Source organism: Pan troglodytes, chromosome 21, assembly GCF_028858775.2.
Source record: "Pan troglodytes isolate AG18354 chromosome 21, NHGRI_mPanTro3-v2.0_pri, whole genome shotgun sequence".
Taxonomy (NCBI): domain Eukaryota; kingdom Metazoa; phylum Chordata; class Mammalia; order Primates; family Hominidae; genus Pan; species Pan troglodytes.
Window position 1 is genome coordinate 69,630,155 of NC_072419.2, and position 14,505 is coordinate 69,644,659.

General features: G+C 64.8%; 1 protein-coding gene across 16 annotated transcripts in view; it reads left to right on the forward strand.

The window, feature by feature from the left end:
- Positions 1 to 14,505, forward strand: part of COL20A1 (collagen type XX alpha 1 chain) — a 47,675-nt gene that overhangs the window by 13,749 nt on the left and 19,421 nt on the right. For 13 of the 16 annotated variants that reach the window (XR_001712382.4, XR_001712378.3, XR_001712381.3 and 10 more), the window contains exons 6-23: positions 863 to 1,021; positions 1,344 to 1,463; positions 1,915 to 2,079; positions 2,706 to 2,870; positions 3,128 to 3,288; positions 3,769 to 3,898; positions 4,851 to 4,996; positions 5,082 to 5,205; positions 5,373 to 5,512; positions 5,877 to 6,006; positions 6,245 to 6,387; positions 6,570 to 6,702; positions 7,564 to 7,712; positions 7,893 to 8,022; positions 10,013 to 10,051; positions 11,323 to 11,461; positions 13,829 to 13,971; positions 14,258 to 14,367. Coding sequence is in view for 12 of the 16 variants with exons in the window: in XM_016938329.3 (XP_016793818.1) it covers positions 863 to 1,021; positions 1,344 to 1,463; positions 1,915 to 2,079; positions 2,706 to 2,870; positions 3,128 to 3,288; positions 3,769 to 3,898; positions 4,851 to 4,996; positions 5,082 to 5,205; positions 5,373 to 5,512; positions 5,877 to 6,006; positions 6,245 to 6,387; positions 6,570 to 6,702; positions 7,564 to 7,712; positions 7,893 to 8,022; positions 10,013 to 10,051; positions 11,323 to 11,461; positions 13,829 to 13,971; positions 14,258 to 14,367 (2,426 nt within the window). In the remaining 4 variants the exon portion in view is untranslated. The remainder of the gene's footprint in view (positions 1 to 862; positions 1,022 to 1,343; positions 1,464 to 1,914; positions 2,080 to 2,705; positions 2,871 to 3,127; positions 3,289 to 3,768; positions 3,899 to 4,850; positions 4,997 to 5,081; positions 5,206 to 5,372; positions 5,513 to 5,876; positions 6,007 to 6,244; positions 6,388 to 6,569; positions 6,703 to 7,563; positions 7,713 to 7,892; positions 8,023 to 10,012; positions 10,052 to 11,322; positions 11,462 to 13,828; positions 13,972 to 14,257; positions 14,368 to 14,505) is intronic. The other 3 variants (XM_009437615.5, XM_009437614.5, XM_009437623.5) reach the window with 3 other exon arrangements.

Genomic DNA, 14,505 nt, shown 5'->3' on the forward strand with positions numbered 1-14,505 from the left:
AGACGGGGGCAGTGCACTGTGTCTGCCCATAAGGCCCCCGTAGGCGGGGCTGGGCTTCCCCATAGAACTGGGAGGGCCTGGCTTTGTCTCCTCCATCAGATTGGGGTCCTCAGAAGCAGGATTCTACCTCCCCCGTCAGACTTGGAACTGAGGGAAATGTTCTCCTCAGACTTGGGCATATCCCCTCCAGAGGGTCCTCGGGTCCGCTGCTGTCCTCCCCTCAGGGTGCTGGGCTCTGCTGGGTCCCCTGGACTTGGGCTCCCCTAGGGGAGTGTCCCCACCCATGCAGGCCTCAGGGCAGCTGGGCCTCTTCGGTCGCCCCACGAGGGGCTCCACCGTGATGGCTGCTGGCCTCGTTCAGGCATCTCCCCGGGGGTCTGGCCCTGGCTCTGGGGCCCGCCTCACCAGGCACTGCCCCTGCAAAACCCCAGGGAGCGCCAGACCGGGGATGGGGGCTTTGCCTCCACAGTGCCGCCCTGCGGTGCTCACGGCGGCTCTGCTGGGGCTCTCTGTGGTGCCCACCCTCCCCTCCTTGCCCGGTTTGCACCCGGTGGGCTTCTGGGCCTGATGTCTGGGCGGGCAGCTGCATGCAGCCGTGGAGGGCAGAGGTGCCCGAGCACCAGGCTGCCTCACATTAGCGGTGGCTGGACTGTGCAGCCGTGCCGGTGTGGGGCTGTCTAGTCCGGTGAGGTCTGAGGGCCTTGGAGTCCTTTCCCCTGAAACCTGGCCCAGCCTGCCTCACTCTTGTGGCTGGAGCCCCGGGGTAGGTGATATGGGGGCTGAGGCCAGGCCCGGAGCAGTTTGGGGGTCTTGGACCAGGGATGGGCCTCACCTAGCACCTGACCCGCTCCCACCCCCCCAGCCGGCCCCCAGTTCCGCTGCCTGCCCCCCGTGCCTGCTGACATGGTCTTCCTGGTGGACGGGTCCTGGAGTATTGGCCACAGTCACTTCCAGCAGGTCAAGGACTTCCTGGCCAGCGTCATCGCACCCTTTGAAATCGGGCCGGATAAGGTCCAAGTAGGTGGGTGCTGGCCCGGCCTGCCTCCTGCCCCACCCGGGTGTGGTCCCCACAGCTCTGCCAGAGGAGGCTGTGACCTGTGGGGGTCCCCGTACCAGCCAGGGCTCTCACCTTGTGGGGTGGGACGCCTGCTCCACATGGGGTGTTCTGGGGACCCCTCCATGTGGAGGCCCTGGCTCTGCAAGCGTCCTCTCCCTGGGTACTGGCTACTGTGGCCAGGTGACCCCACAGAGGCACGTGCAGCTCTCAGGTGTGGCCTTGTGTCAAGCTCCCTGGGCATCTCAGCATTGGAAACTCAGCCCGTGGCCATGCCCCTGCTCCCCAGGCCTGACTCAGTACAGCGGGGATGCTCAGACTGAGTGGGACCTGAACTCCCTCAGCACCAAGGAACAGGTGCTGGCAGCTGTGCGCCGCCTCCGCTACAAGGGGGGGAACACGTTCACAGGTACGGCCCAGGCCTGCCCCTCCCTCCGTCCTGAGGGCGGACCTCCTTCTGCCGCCCTCCCAGATCCCGAAAGCTTGTGTGTAAATCGAGCTCCCAGTGGTGTGGACCTGAGCCCTGTTCACACCTTTATAGAGGGCAGAGTCACCCCCTTGTTTACCTTTGATGAAAACGAGGGCCTGTGTCCAGCGCGTGGCTCCTCTGTTCCACATTAGCAGCTCTGGCTGGGTCCACACCCGGCCCAGTCGGGGTGCTCACCTTGCAGGTAGGGTCTGGCTGGGGAACTTGGGGCCCTTCAACAGGCAGACCCTCCCTGCTCCCTTGGGCTGCTGCGGGGCCTCCTGATACCCCACAAGGGAAGGAGAGGAGCATCTCTGCTGTCCGGTTGCTGCCAGCCGAGCACCAGGAGGGGATGCTGGCAGCTGCCTGTCACTTTATTCCTGCTGCTCCCAAGGCCTTGCCCTGACCCACGTGCTGGGGCAGAACCTGCAGCCGGTGGCTGGCCTCCGTCCAGAGGCAGCCAAGGTGGTGATTCTGGTGACGGACGGCAAGTCCCAGGACGATGTGCACACTGCTGCCCGTGTCCTCAAGGACCTGGGCGTGAACGTCTTCGCTGTGGGTGAGCACCATGCGGCTCCCCTGGCCCTGGAGTCTCACCGCCGGGTGGGTTTAGGGTCGCAGCAGGGAGCTTGCATTGGGCACCTGGTCCCTGAGCCCCAGCTTCCACATCTGCGGCACGGAGCTGCACGCAGAGCCAGGCACCGCCTGGCACTCAGAGGCGATGGCACAGGCGGGCTGCTCCTTTCCAATCGCCTGGTGTTGGGTGCCTTCCGTGGAACCCCCCCAACCCTCCCCCTGTGGCGTGAACTTCCCTGGTGAGATATTCACTGAGCAGCTCCAGCTGCCCCCTCTGGCCACCATCCCTGTGCCTGGTGACTCCCGCCTGCTGTGCCCTGGCAAGGAGCTTCCTGGCATCCTCCAGGGCCTGGGACTCACAGGCGAATCAACTCTGTCCTGTGGGGAGGAAACCCCAGATTTCGAGGCAGGAGTCCCGGGAGCACAGACCCTTCCTTGATGCCCCCAACCCCTCGGGAGCGCCTGGCCCAGAATGTGGGTGGCAGGTGGGCCAAGTACAGCCCATAGGCCTCTTTGCTCCTGACCCAGTCTCCATGGAGACCCCCACTGCAGGTGGCCCCGTCGGGTGACCCCGGTGCAGGCCAACCCCACTTCCCTCCTCACGAGCAGGTGTGAAGAACGCCGATGAGGCTGAGCTGAGGCTCCTGGCGTCCCCGCCGAGGGACATCACCGTCCACAGCGTGCTGGACTTCCTGCAGCTTGGCACACTGGCTGGCCTGCTCAGCCGTCTCATCTGCCAGAGGCTCCAGGGTGGGAGCCCGCGGCAGGGCCCAGGTGAGGGGCGGGGTCACCCACACAGGCTGCAGCCCCCCCGGCTGCTTTGGGCAAAGGGTTAGGGGGACGCTGTGGCTCCCGTGTGGTACCTGAGGCCGGCTCCTGTGGCTCTGAGGGGGTCTGCAGCACCCCCTTACATCTGTCCACAGAAGGGCTGGGGAGCAGCTTTCCTGTCCCTCCTGTGAGTGGCCACCAGGGGGAGCGTGGACACAGCTGCCCGTGCAGTGACCACCTGCCCCCCACTCCCGCTACTCCAGCAGCAGCGGCTCCAGCCCTGGACACCCTCCCTGCCCCCACCAGCCTGGTCCTGAGCCAGGTGACCTCCTCCAGCATCCGCCTGTCCTGGACTCCAGCCCCCCGGCACCCCCTCAAGTATCTGATCGTTTGGCGAGCCTCTAGAGGTGGCACCCCCAGGGAGGTGAGGGGGCCGGTATACAGGGCTCCCCGAGCCGGTCCTCAGCCGTAGTGGGATCTGATGAGCCAAAGGGAGGGCAGGAATAAAGGCCCACAAATAACTGGGTCCAGGCTGAGAAGGGGGTGTCGAAGGGCTGACAGCCCAGGGACTCACTGGGGAGCTGCGTCTGGGAGGCAGCCTGGGATGAGTGCATTTTAGTGGCCAAGGAGGGCAGAGCAGGGGGCGTTCCGAGGGTGCTGGGGTTAGGGTCAGACTCAGAGCTCCTTCTCCCTTTGATTGATCGATCGATTGATAATTGTGGTGGGCCTGCCCATGCCATGCCTGGCACTGCTCTGTCGTAGGTACAGGGAGCCCAGGCCTGTGGGAAGTGGGGCACCCTGCGGGCCCCAGCTGAGCTCACACTCCAGCTGACGGAGTTCCTGTCCTGCTCCCCATCCCCCGGCACCCCCCTTCCTGGCTCCGTCCTTGCCCACTCTGTTCCAGGTGGTGGTGGAGGGGCCCGCCGCCTCCACGGAGCTGCACAACCTGGCCTCCCGCACAGAGTACCTGGTCTCCGTGTTCCCCATCTATGAGGGCGGGGTTGGCGAAGGCCTGCGGGGCCTGGTGACCACAGGTAGGTGGGGCAGAGGCAGCGGCCAGGTTCTGGGTGGGAGGCCCCACTCACGGCTGTCCTTTGGAGCCTGGCACCCCAGGGCAGCATAGCGAGCAGCTCTGGATCTTAACCACCCACAGTTGGCACCATCCCCAGCTTGCTGTGTGACCAAGGCCGAGTCACTGGGCCCCTCTGACCCTGGGTGTTCTCTTCTGAACACCAGCTATACCGTTGGTGTCATCACCTCAACTGTAATCACAGCCCATTATGCTGCTTGTCCACGGTGTTCATGGAGCTCCCCCCTGCTTGGCCTCCAGCACGTGGCTTAGCTCGCTGGGTTCTTGGACCCCCAGGGACTGCCATGAGCCCGTCTGTAATAGCCTTGTTGAGATGTAATTTACACACCATACAACCTGCCCATTTAAAGTGTACAACTCCAGTGGCTTTGGTATATTCAGAGCTGTCACCCATGGCCACAGTTCATGTTAGATCATTTTCATCCCCCCAGAGGAACCCTGCACCCCTAAGCACCAGCCCCCCCGGCCACCCCGAGCCACCTTCTGTCTCTGGATGTGCCTGTCCCAGACGTTTCCTGCAGGTGGAATCACACCGTGCAGACTTTTGTGTCTGGCTGTTTCCCGAAGCCCTTTTCATCCCCCGGAGGCCACATTCCTCCCATGACCTCAAGGCAGATGGCCTTAGACAAAACTGTGGGGTGGCCTTGTGTCCCCAGAGCTGGAGCCACAAACCTTGGCCCAAGGTGAAGCCTGGGAAGTGCCACTTCGAATCCTGTGCACCTGCCAGGCGGTGGCCGCGCCCACCCGCTGTGGTGTGAGGGTGCCCCGTGCGTGGGTGTGATCTCTGTGTGGGCTCCTTCCTAAAGCGCCCACCCGCTCTGGTGTGAGGGTGCCCCGTGCGTGGGTGTGATCTCTGTGTGGGCTCCTTCCTAAAGCGCCCCTGCATGGCCCCCCAGCACCTCTGCCTCCGCCCCGGGCGCTGACCCTGGCCGCAGTGACGCCCAGAACCATCCACCTCACCTGGCAGCCCTCGGCCGGGGCCACCCACTACCTGGTGCGATGTTCTCCTGCTTCCCCCAAGGGTGAGGAGGAGGAGCGAGAGGTGAGCTGGGCCGGGGGGTGGCGGGGGAGGCAGAGGAGTGGGGCAGAGAGAGTGGGGGCTGGCCTGGGACGTCATGTCTCTGCAGGTGCAGGTCGGGCGGCCCGAGGTGCTGCTGGATGGCCTGGAACCTGGCAGGGACTATGAGGTCTCGGTGCAGAGCCTGCGAGGCCCTGAGGGCAGCGAGGCCCGGGGCATCCATGCCAGGACCCGTGAGTGCTCCAACCCCGGCTGCCTGCCCACGGGCGGGTGCCCCATCTTGTTCCTCAGCCTTCCATGGCATGGGAGACCTCAGGCCCCCTCGGTCCCAGCCACTGCCCACCCTTGCCCCTGCCATGGAGGCCGCGTGCTGGCCTTGAGGCTCTGCTGTGCTTTGCAGCCGCCCTGGCCCCCCCGAGACACCTGGGCTTCTCAGACGTGAGCCACGACGCGGCACGAGTGTTCTGGGAGGGTGCCCCAAGGCCTGTGCGCCTGGTCAGGGTCACCTATGTCTCCAGCGAGGGTGGACACTCGGGGCAGGTGAGAGCAGAGCCCGCCGGGGGCCCGAGTGTCTTGAGGGACCACGGGGCCCTGTCTGGCAGGCATGGGGTGGAGCCAACCATCAAATAACACACTCAAAACCACAGCGGCCACGAGGCGCAGCGGGGGCACCTGGTGTGGGGGCAGATGTGGGTGTGGGGTCTGGGGGGAACCAGGCTGGGGAGGCCCACCCCAGCCGTCCTGCAGTTCTGTTGCCCTCCCATCCCTCAGGACAAGCCCATTTTCCCCGTTTTCGGGGGGTCATGGGGTAGTCCTGGCTGCAGGTGCTGGGCCTGATTCTCCACCCCAGCAAGTGCTCCAGGCACCGGCTGGGCCTGCCATGTCGCCCTCCCACCTGCTGCAGACAGAGGCTCCTGGGAACGCCACCTCGGCCACGCTGGGGCCTCTCTCTTCCTCCACCACCTACACTGTCCGTGTCACCTGCCTCTACCCTGGGGGTGGCTCCTCTACGCTGACTGGCCGGGTGACCACCAGTGAGTGGGGAGAGGCTGGGGCTGGGGGTCCAGCAGGGTTTCTGTGTCCTTCTGCCCCACTAGACAGTTCACATCAAGTGTTTTGGGAGCCTGCCCTGGGTCAGTGCTGAGCCAGGTGGGGGCGGGCACCTGGACGGGTGTGATGGGGGTATAGGGTGCTCCTGGGTGTGGCTGCCCCTCCTCTGAGGTGCCCAGGCTCAGGGGCTACACCCCCAGCCTGTGTCTCCACTTCCTTCAGAGAAAGCTCCCAGCCCAAGCCAGCTGTCCGTGACGGAGCTGCCAGGCGACGCAGTCCAGCTGGCGTGGGTGGCCGCAGCCCCGTCTGGCGTGCTTGTCTACCAGATCACATGGACGCCCCTGGGAGAGGGGAAGGCTCACGAGGTGGGCAGGGGTGGGTTTGTCCTTCCGAGGGGCCCCCCGTGGGCCCCCAGTCCTGAGGCCAAAGTCTAGGGCTCAGAGCCATATGTGCGCCCACCCTGTCTCCCAGGGATGCCTCACTGCCCGGCCCCCCAACCTGAGGACCCCACTGCACCTGGTGACCCCTGGGGCTCTCCTCTCCCCAGATCTCTGTCCCAGGGAACCTCGGCACGGCCGTCCTGCCTGGCCTAGGGAGGCACACAGAGTACAACGTCACCATCTTGGCCTACTACAGGGACGGGGCCCGCAGTGACCCTGTGTCCCTCCGCTATACCCCCTGTAGGTGCCCCTCCACTTCCCCTCTGCTGGGTGTGGGGCAGGGATGGCCCAGGGGATCCCTGACTCACCCGCTGCACAGGCCCAGGACCCTAGACTCCCAGAACTGCTGGCTCCAGAGCCCTGATCACTGGGCCTGGTCGCTGGAGTCTGCAGCACTTCCTTGAGCCCACACGGGGATAGGTGTTCCCCCAGTGGCCGAGTGCACAAACCACCTAGTGTCCCGCAGGGCAGCCCAGGCAGCAGCCCTGGTTGGGGGTATGGTGAGGGCCCTGGCAGGTGGCGTGGTGTGGGTATGGCAGGGGCCCAGTGTGGGCTGTGGCAGGGGCGTAGTGTGGGTGTGCCAGGGGTGTGGTGGGGCGTGGTGGGGCACGGTGTGGGCCGTGGCAGGGGCGTGGTGTGGGTGTGGCAGGGGTGTGGTGTGGCGTGGCGGGGTGTGGTGTGGGCAGTGGCAGGGGTGTGGTGTGGCATGGTGGGGTGCGGTGTGGGCTGTGGCAGGGGCATGGTGTGGGTGCGCCAGGGGTGTGGTGTGGTGTGGCGTGGCGGGGTGCGGTGTGGGCAGTGGCAGGGGTGTGGTGTGGCGTGGCGGGGGCATGGTGTGGGTGTGCCAGGGGTGTGGTGTGGCATGGTGGGGTGCGGTGTGGGCTGTGGCAGGGGTGTGGTGTGGCGAGGCACGGTGTGGGCCGTGGCAGGGGTGCAGTGTGGTTGTGCCAGGGGTGTGGTGTGGGCTGTGGTAGGGGTGTGGCATGATGTGGTGGAGGCATTACACAGAGCAGGGTAGGGGCTGGGCAGCTGGTCCTCTGGCCACCGGGTGCCTCCTTTCTGGAGGGGCCTGAGCCCCACACAGCCCATGCTCTCGGCCAGCCACGGTGAGCAGGAGCCCACCCTCCAACCTGGCCCTGGCCTCGGAGACCCCCGACAGCCTGCAGGTCAGCTGGACACCCCCGCTTGGCCACGTGCTCCATTACTGGCTCACCTACGCCCCCGCCTCTGGCTTGGGACCTGAGAAATCCGTGAGTCTTGGTAGAGCCTGAGGCTGCCCCACCTCGTGGGGCCTCCTGGAAGGGGCATGGCCACACTGTCTGCGAAGGGTGGCAGCTCTGCCATGGCAGGACGCAGAGGGAGGCAGCTGAGCCGCATGGACGAGTAAAGTTGCCCAGGAAGTGGGGACCAGGCACCCTCCCTTCTCCTAGGTCTCTGTGCCAGCACCCAGGAGCCACGTGACACTGCCCGACCTGCAGGCAGCCACGAAGTACAGGGTCCTGCTCTCAGCTATCTATGCAGCAGGCAGGAGTGAGGCTGTGTCTGCCATGGGCCAGACAGGTGAGTGGGCACCAAGACCCCAGACCCAGGTAGACCCAGACCCTGGCAGGCCCTAGCTCCCAGCCCCAGCCGGGCCCTAGACCCCAGACCCTGCCAGCTCCAGACTCATCCAACCCCAGACCCAGCCAACCCCAGACCTAGTTGATCCCAGGGGTCACAGGCAGGCAGGGGTCCCGGGTGGCTGGAGATGACTGGTTCCGGGCTGGCCCCACCTGGATTCTCCAGGGATGAGGACGTGGTCACACTTGCCTGGGGTCTTCCACGGTGGGAGCTGCTGTTGCTGGTTTTTTGTCTCTTGCTGGTTTTCCTGGAGAACCACAGGTCCAGGGCAAGGGCTCTGAGAGGCATCCATCCCAACCTTCCAGCTTCCCTCTGGGCTCCCCATTGTGGGGTCTTCCAGTCTTGGCTTGCACGCCCTTGGGGACGGGGTCCTCACTGCCTGGACAGCTTCCCCGGCAAGGCAGCCTTCCCATGGGAGGGGAGAGCGGCTCCTCCCATCAGGAGTGCTCCTTCCTGCCTTCTCTGCCCATGAAGGGTTCCGAGCACCTGCCATAGAGCAAACCCAAGTCCCTGGGCCCCCAGGACACGCATGCCCCCAGCCTGCCCGCACACCAGGCATCTCCCTGGCCCCCAGGACACGCGTGTCCCCAGCCTGCCTGCACACCAGGCATCTCCCTGGCCCCCAGGACATGCGTGTCCCCAGCCTCTCCTCACACCAGGCATCTCCCTGGCCCCAGGACACGTGTGTCCCCAGCCTGCCCACACACCAGGCATCTCTCTGGCCCCCAGGACATGCGTGTCCCCAGCCTCTCCTCACACCAGGCATCTCCCTGGCCCCAGGACACGCGTGCCCCCAGCCTGCCCGCACACCAGGCATCTCCCTGGCCCCAGGACACACGTGTCCCCAGCCTGCCCGCACACCAGGCATCTCCCTGGCCCCAGGACACGCGTGTCCCCAGCCTGCCCACACACCAGGCATCTCTCTGGCCCCCAGGACATGCGTGTCCCCAGCCTCTCCTCACACCAGGCATCTCCCTGGCCCCAGGACACACGTGCCCCCAGCCTGCCCGCACACCAGGCATCTCCCTGGCCCCAGGACACACGTGCCCCCAGCCTGCCCGCACACCAGGCATCTCCCTGGCCCCAGGACACGCGTGCCCCCAGCCTGCCCGCACACCAGGCATCTCCCTGGCCCCCAGGACACGCGTGCCCCCAGCCTGCCCGCACACCAGGCATCTCCCTGGCCCCAGGACACGCGTGTCCCCAGCCTGCCCGCACACCAGGCATCTCCCTGGCCCCAGGACACGCGTGTCCCCAGCCTGCCCGCACACCAGGCATCTCCCTGGCCCCAGGACACGCGTGTCCCCAGCCTGCCCGCACACCAGGCATCTCCCTGGCCCCAGGACACGCGTGTCCCCAGCCTGCCCGCACACCAGGCATCTCCCTGGCCCCAGGACACGCGTGTCCCCAGCCTGCCCGCACACCAGGCATCTCCCTGGCCCCAGGACACGCGTGTCCCCAGCCTGCCCGCACACCAGGCATCTCCCTGGCCCCAGGACACGCGTGTCCCCAGCCTGCCTGCACACCAGGCATCTCCCTGGCCCCCAGGACACGTGTGCCTCCAGCCTGCCCGCACACCAGGCATCTCCCTGGCCCTGCCAGTTCAGGGCACTCCTGGGTGACCAGTACCCTCGAAGGGTATCACACCCAGTGAGATGCCTGGTACGACCCGGGGCCCACCGGGCTGTCTTGGGGGCAGCTGCTTCACTCAGTGAGATCCAGAGGGGCAGGGACCATCCCTGTTCCCTTCCTTTTCTGGGAGGCGTGAGGACCACAGGCCTTGTGGGTGGCAGATGGGACATAGCACAGTCCCACCTATACAGATGGAGCACAGGCTGGGGCATCGTCCATGAAGTGGCCCCTCCCCAGTGGTCTGTCAGGCGTTGGGGGCTGGGCCGCTCCCACTCACACTGACCCTGTCTCCTCTCAGCAGCCTGCCCAGCCCTCCGCCCCGACGGCTCCCTCCCAGGTGGGTCCTGCATGCCCTCCCCTGCCTGCCCGCCCACAGTCTCTCGGGCTCTTCCTGGGCGTGGGGGCCAAGGGTGTCGTGACCTGGGACCCAGTGGTGGTGCAGTTGGAGGATGTTTGGGCGGGTTTGTGCCTCCACAGACGTCCCTGTGGCTGGCTGGGCGGTGGTTATTCCTGCTTCTCACTGAGGGAGCCGAAGGTTATGTAAGGTCAGTGCCAGGACCCGGCAGAGTCCAGGCAGCGCTGGGGGCCCTGGGTCCTTTCCAGCCCCATTCCAGGGTCTCTGCTGACCGGAACTGGGGGTTTGAGGTGCTGAGCCCGGGGTTCTCATTCGAGTTGCCTGAGAGTGAGACCCTCCCCAGAGAGGGGCTGAGAGGTGGACAGCTCGAGGGCAGGGGACAGTGCCCCGAGGGTGCAGGGAGGGCTGCGGGTGGTGAGGACTGTGAGTCTCACCTAAGGCTTCAGTGAGTGAATGTTTGTGGGGCTGTGACTGCTCTGAGCCTGCAGCAGGGACAAGACAGGACTGTGGGACAGGCGGGGATGGTGGGAAGGCAGGGACTGCCTACTTGAAACAGGCCTTGGAAGGGGCTGCGGCCTCTGCCGCCTCCTGCCCGGTGCCTGCTGGCAGCGCTGATAAGCTGCAGTGTGAATGGGATTTCGCCCTTCACTTTGTACCAATTAGTGCCGGAAAGGAGCTGGGGCTTCGAGGGTGGTGGCTGGCACCTGCGGCTCTGCGCGGTGGGGCTCGCCAGGGAATGGGGTCATCGCAGGCCCCCAGGCAGGGTGGATGGAGCGAGCTGGCCACGCTGTGTGCCAGCAAAGGGGAACTCACTGACAGAGTCTTCCTCAGAGGGAAAACGACCCTGGGCGGGCGGGGGACGCGGTGCAGTGGGCTTGCTGGGGGGCAGGGGCGAGAGGTGGGAGTTGGGGCTCATGATCGGGGCCTGGGCGTCCACCTTGTCCATCTCTGGGTCTCCGAAGCTGGGCATTTGGCCCAGTGATTTACCATGGTGGCCTGGGGAGTGGCCCCTCCCAGTGTGTTGGATTCCCCTGGGGAGGGGTGGGGGGCGATGCCCAGCCCAGGGCCTGAAGCAGACCCCCACCCACCCCCCAGCCCCTGTGCTGACTTCCCACCCACCCCGCTCCGTCACCCCTCCCTCCCACCACACTGCAGCCCCTGGGTCCCTCTTGAGTCCCCGCTCCTGCCCCTTCCTCCCTCCCCTGCCATCTCTGAGGGTCCCTCGGTGCCCCTTCCCCCACCATCTTCCCCAGGGTTTGACCTGATGGTGGCCTTCAGCCTGGTGGAAAAGGCTTATGCGTCCATCCGGGGCGTGGCCATGGAGCCCTCTGCCTTCGGTGGGACCCCGACCTTCACGCTCTTCAAGGACGCCCAGCTGACAAGACGGGTCAGGTGTGAGGGCAAGGGCTGGGGTGGAGCTGGAAGCCCAGGCTGGGGCCGCTGAAGATTAGGAGGACATGGTGGGGGGGCGGGCATGGGCCGGAGACCTCCTGGAGGCTGTGGGACAGGGCAGCGCTGCTATGTCAGCAAACGGCTGACTCACCCCAGTACTCACACTTCAGAAATTCACATTTTACAAATTAATAAAATCTCCATGGGCAGAGTGAGGCCAGCCCCTTGGCATATTTTTGCAACCAAGTATGGATCTATTTCCCATGTGAGCTGAGGGCTGATCAAACATGCAGGAGCCCCAGACTGACCTGAGGCGATGGGCCAAATCTGCCAGTAGCCGGATTTAGAGGAAGCGATCACTCAAATAGCTTTGCATGAGATTTGGGACAATTCCTGATATCTCATGACCACCCTCCCTTATTTACAGAGATGTTGTTCATCGTGACCCTGAACTGTGATATAAGCTGCATGACAGTTTAAGTTAAAATGGTTGATGATAAAGGTGGAAGCCAGGTGTGGTGGTGCACACCTGCAGTCCCAGCTACTGGGGAGGCTAAGTCCAGGAGGTTGAAACCAGCCTGGGCAATGCAGCAAGACCCCATCTCTACAAATAAACAAACAAACTTAGCTGGGTGCGGTGGCAGGCACCTGTATTCCCAGCTACTCAGGAGGCTGAGGTGGGAGCATGTCTGTCTCAGGAGACGGAGGCTGCAGTGAGCCAGGATTGTGCCACTGTAGTCCAGCCTGGGCACCAGAGCAATACTCCGTCCCTTAAAAAAAAAAAAAAAAAAAAAAAGAAGTTACAAAGATGAGTTATATTCTGTAACAGAGATTTTAAAATTATAGAAATATATATATTTAAAAACTCACCTAGCACTGTTGGGGCTTAGGAATGTCTCTCCCAGCCTGTTTTCTCCCCACACAGCCGCCGGCCCATGTGCTATGCTCGGCCCTGGCCCCCTGGTCACCACGGTATCTTCGTGGCTGAACTCGATGACTGTTCCCCGGCTTCCCTCACCATCCTCTCCCTCCCCCCAGTCTTGCTGCACATGCCCCCTGTGCTCCGCCCCCATGGCAGTTTCTCTTCAGGGTGGTATAGTTGCCCTCTGCCCTCCTCTCTGGGCAGCAGGCTGCAGAGCCCTCTTCCTCGATGGCGTCAGGTGGTGTAGACGCCCCCCGCCCCCCTCTCCTCTTCCTCGGTGGCCTCAGGTGCACGTGCTGAGCTGGGTGTTCTTACGGGTGGGTGAGGTGGGAGCTCTGATCGCCTGCAGCCCGAGGCAGCTTCAAGGCCTCCTGGGTGCCTCCCAAGCTCTCTGCTCTCAAGCAAACCCTGCTGGGACCAGGCAGCCTCCACAGGGTGGCTGTTTCCATGAGTCCCTGTTCTCAAATGAGGGCTCCTCCCAGCCTCGTGGCATGAGCAGGCACTTCCCATGCCTGTTTGCCCTTCCAGAGCTCACAGCCCGAGAAGTGGGGGCAGATGGTTCTCCAGGTGCGGCCACCCAGGGTGGACCCCCGTGAGGGTTGCCACACCGAAAGAGGAGGGCTCCTGCTGTGTGGGGTCGGGAGGCTCCTGAGGTGGCATCACAGGTGCCCAGGCCCCAGACCAGTCTGCTCTCGGGATGGCAGGAAGGTGGCTCGGCATCCTAAGAGTGAATGGAAGACAGATAGGAGGCTACGGCCATTGGGACCCAAATTCTATCAGGGGCCCGAGACCCTGCTCCCTGGACCCCGATTCTATCAGAGGCCTGAGACCCTGCTTCCTGGAACATTAGGGGACCAAGACCCTGGTCCCACCCCTCAGGGTGTCTGGCTGGGCACTGGCCAGGACCCGCTGGGCGGTGCCAATGAGTGTGAGTCGGGGGAGCTGCTCCCGAGAGCAGAGCTGCCTTTCAGTAGTGATCCTGAGACTCCCCTGTGGGGTGTCCTGGGCCGGCACCCCTCACCCTCACGGGCCCCGGGAGCATGGGTCTTGGTGAGCCCTTGCTGGGGTCATCTGGGATGTGACCTGGGATGGCCCTGGGCCTGGCGCCTCCAAGTACTTCTGTTGAATCCTCCTCATTCAACAGGGAGGGATTCTGTCCTTTATGTACCCCGTGTTACTCATGGGGAAACCAAGGCAGGGAGGCCCCAGTGTGGCTTCATAGACCCTCAGCTCTGTGGAACCACCAGTCTGGGCTCCTAGGAAGCCAGCGGCCTCCACGCTCAGTCTACAGCTGGGAAGGGTGTGCGGGTGCAGGGGTCCACCATGACCCTCAGAGCAGCTTCAGGGACTGGGACTGGGGCTGGGGCTGGGCGAGCGGATCGTCCTGCCAGGTTTGGCCGCCCTCGGGTCTGCTCATGTGGCTCCCCCTCCCCCAACCCCCACAGTGACGTCCTCCCAGCCCCCCTGCCTCCAGAGCACACCATCGTCTTCCTTCTGCGCCTACTTCCCGAGACACCCCGCGAGGCCTTCGCGCTGTGGCAGATGACGGCCGAGGACTTCCAGCCCCTCCTTGGGGTTCTGCTGGATGGTGACGTGGGCCCTGCGTCGCCCCCAGCAGTCAGGAGGAGTAGGGGCAGGGAGGCCCCAGAGCCCTGGGAGGCCTTCAGAGGAAGTCCAGCCTCCAGGCCAGGCCCTCAGCACCCCCTGGGTGGGAGGCAGGTGTCCCGGGCAGGGGGCTGTGGGCCACATTGAGGGTCACCTCCAGCTTGGCACCCTCAGGGCTGCTCCTGGCCTGTCGTGGGGGCCGCCCTGCTCAAGGTATAGGCCAGGCTGGTCGCAGCCCGTTCTCACCTGCTCCACCCCTTCCCTGGCAGCCGGGAGGAAGTCCCTGACCTACTTCCACCGCGACCCCAGGGCTGCCTTGCAGGAGGCCACCTTCGACCCGCAGGAAGTGAGGAAGATTTTCTTCGGGAGCTTCCACAAGGTCCTGGTGCAGCTCGCGCCCCTCTCCCCCGTTCCCCCAGCTCTGGGGCAGCCCAGCCCCACAGGGACCTGCCGGATGCCAACTCCTCTCCCTAGGAGAGCAGGACCTTCCTTGGGAGGGAACATTGACCTGGGGCTC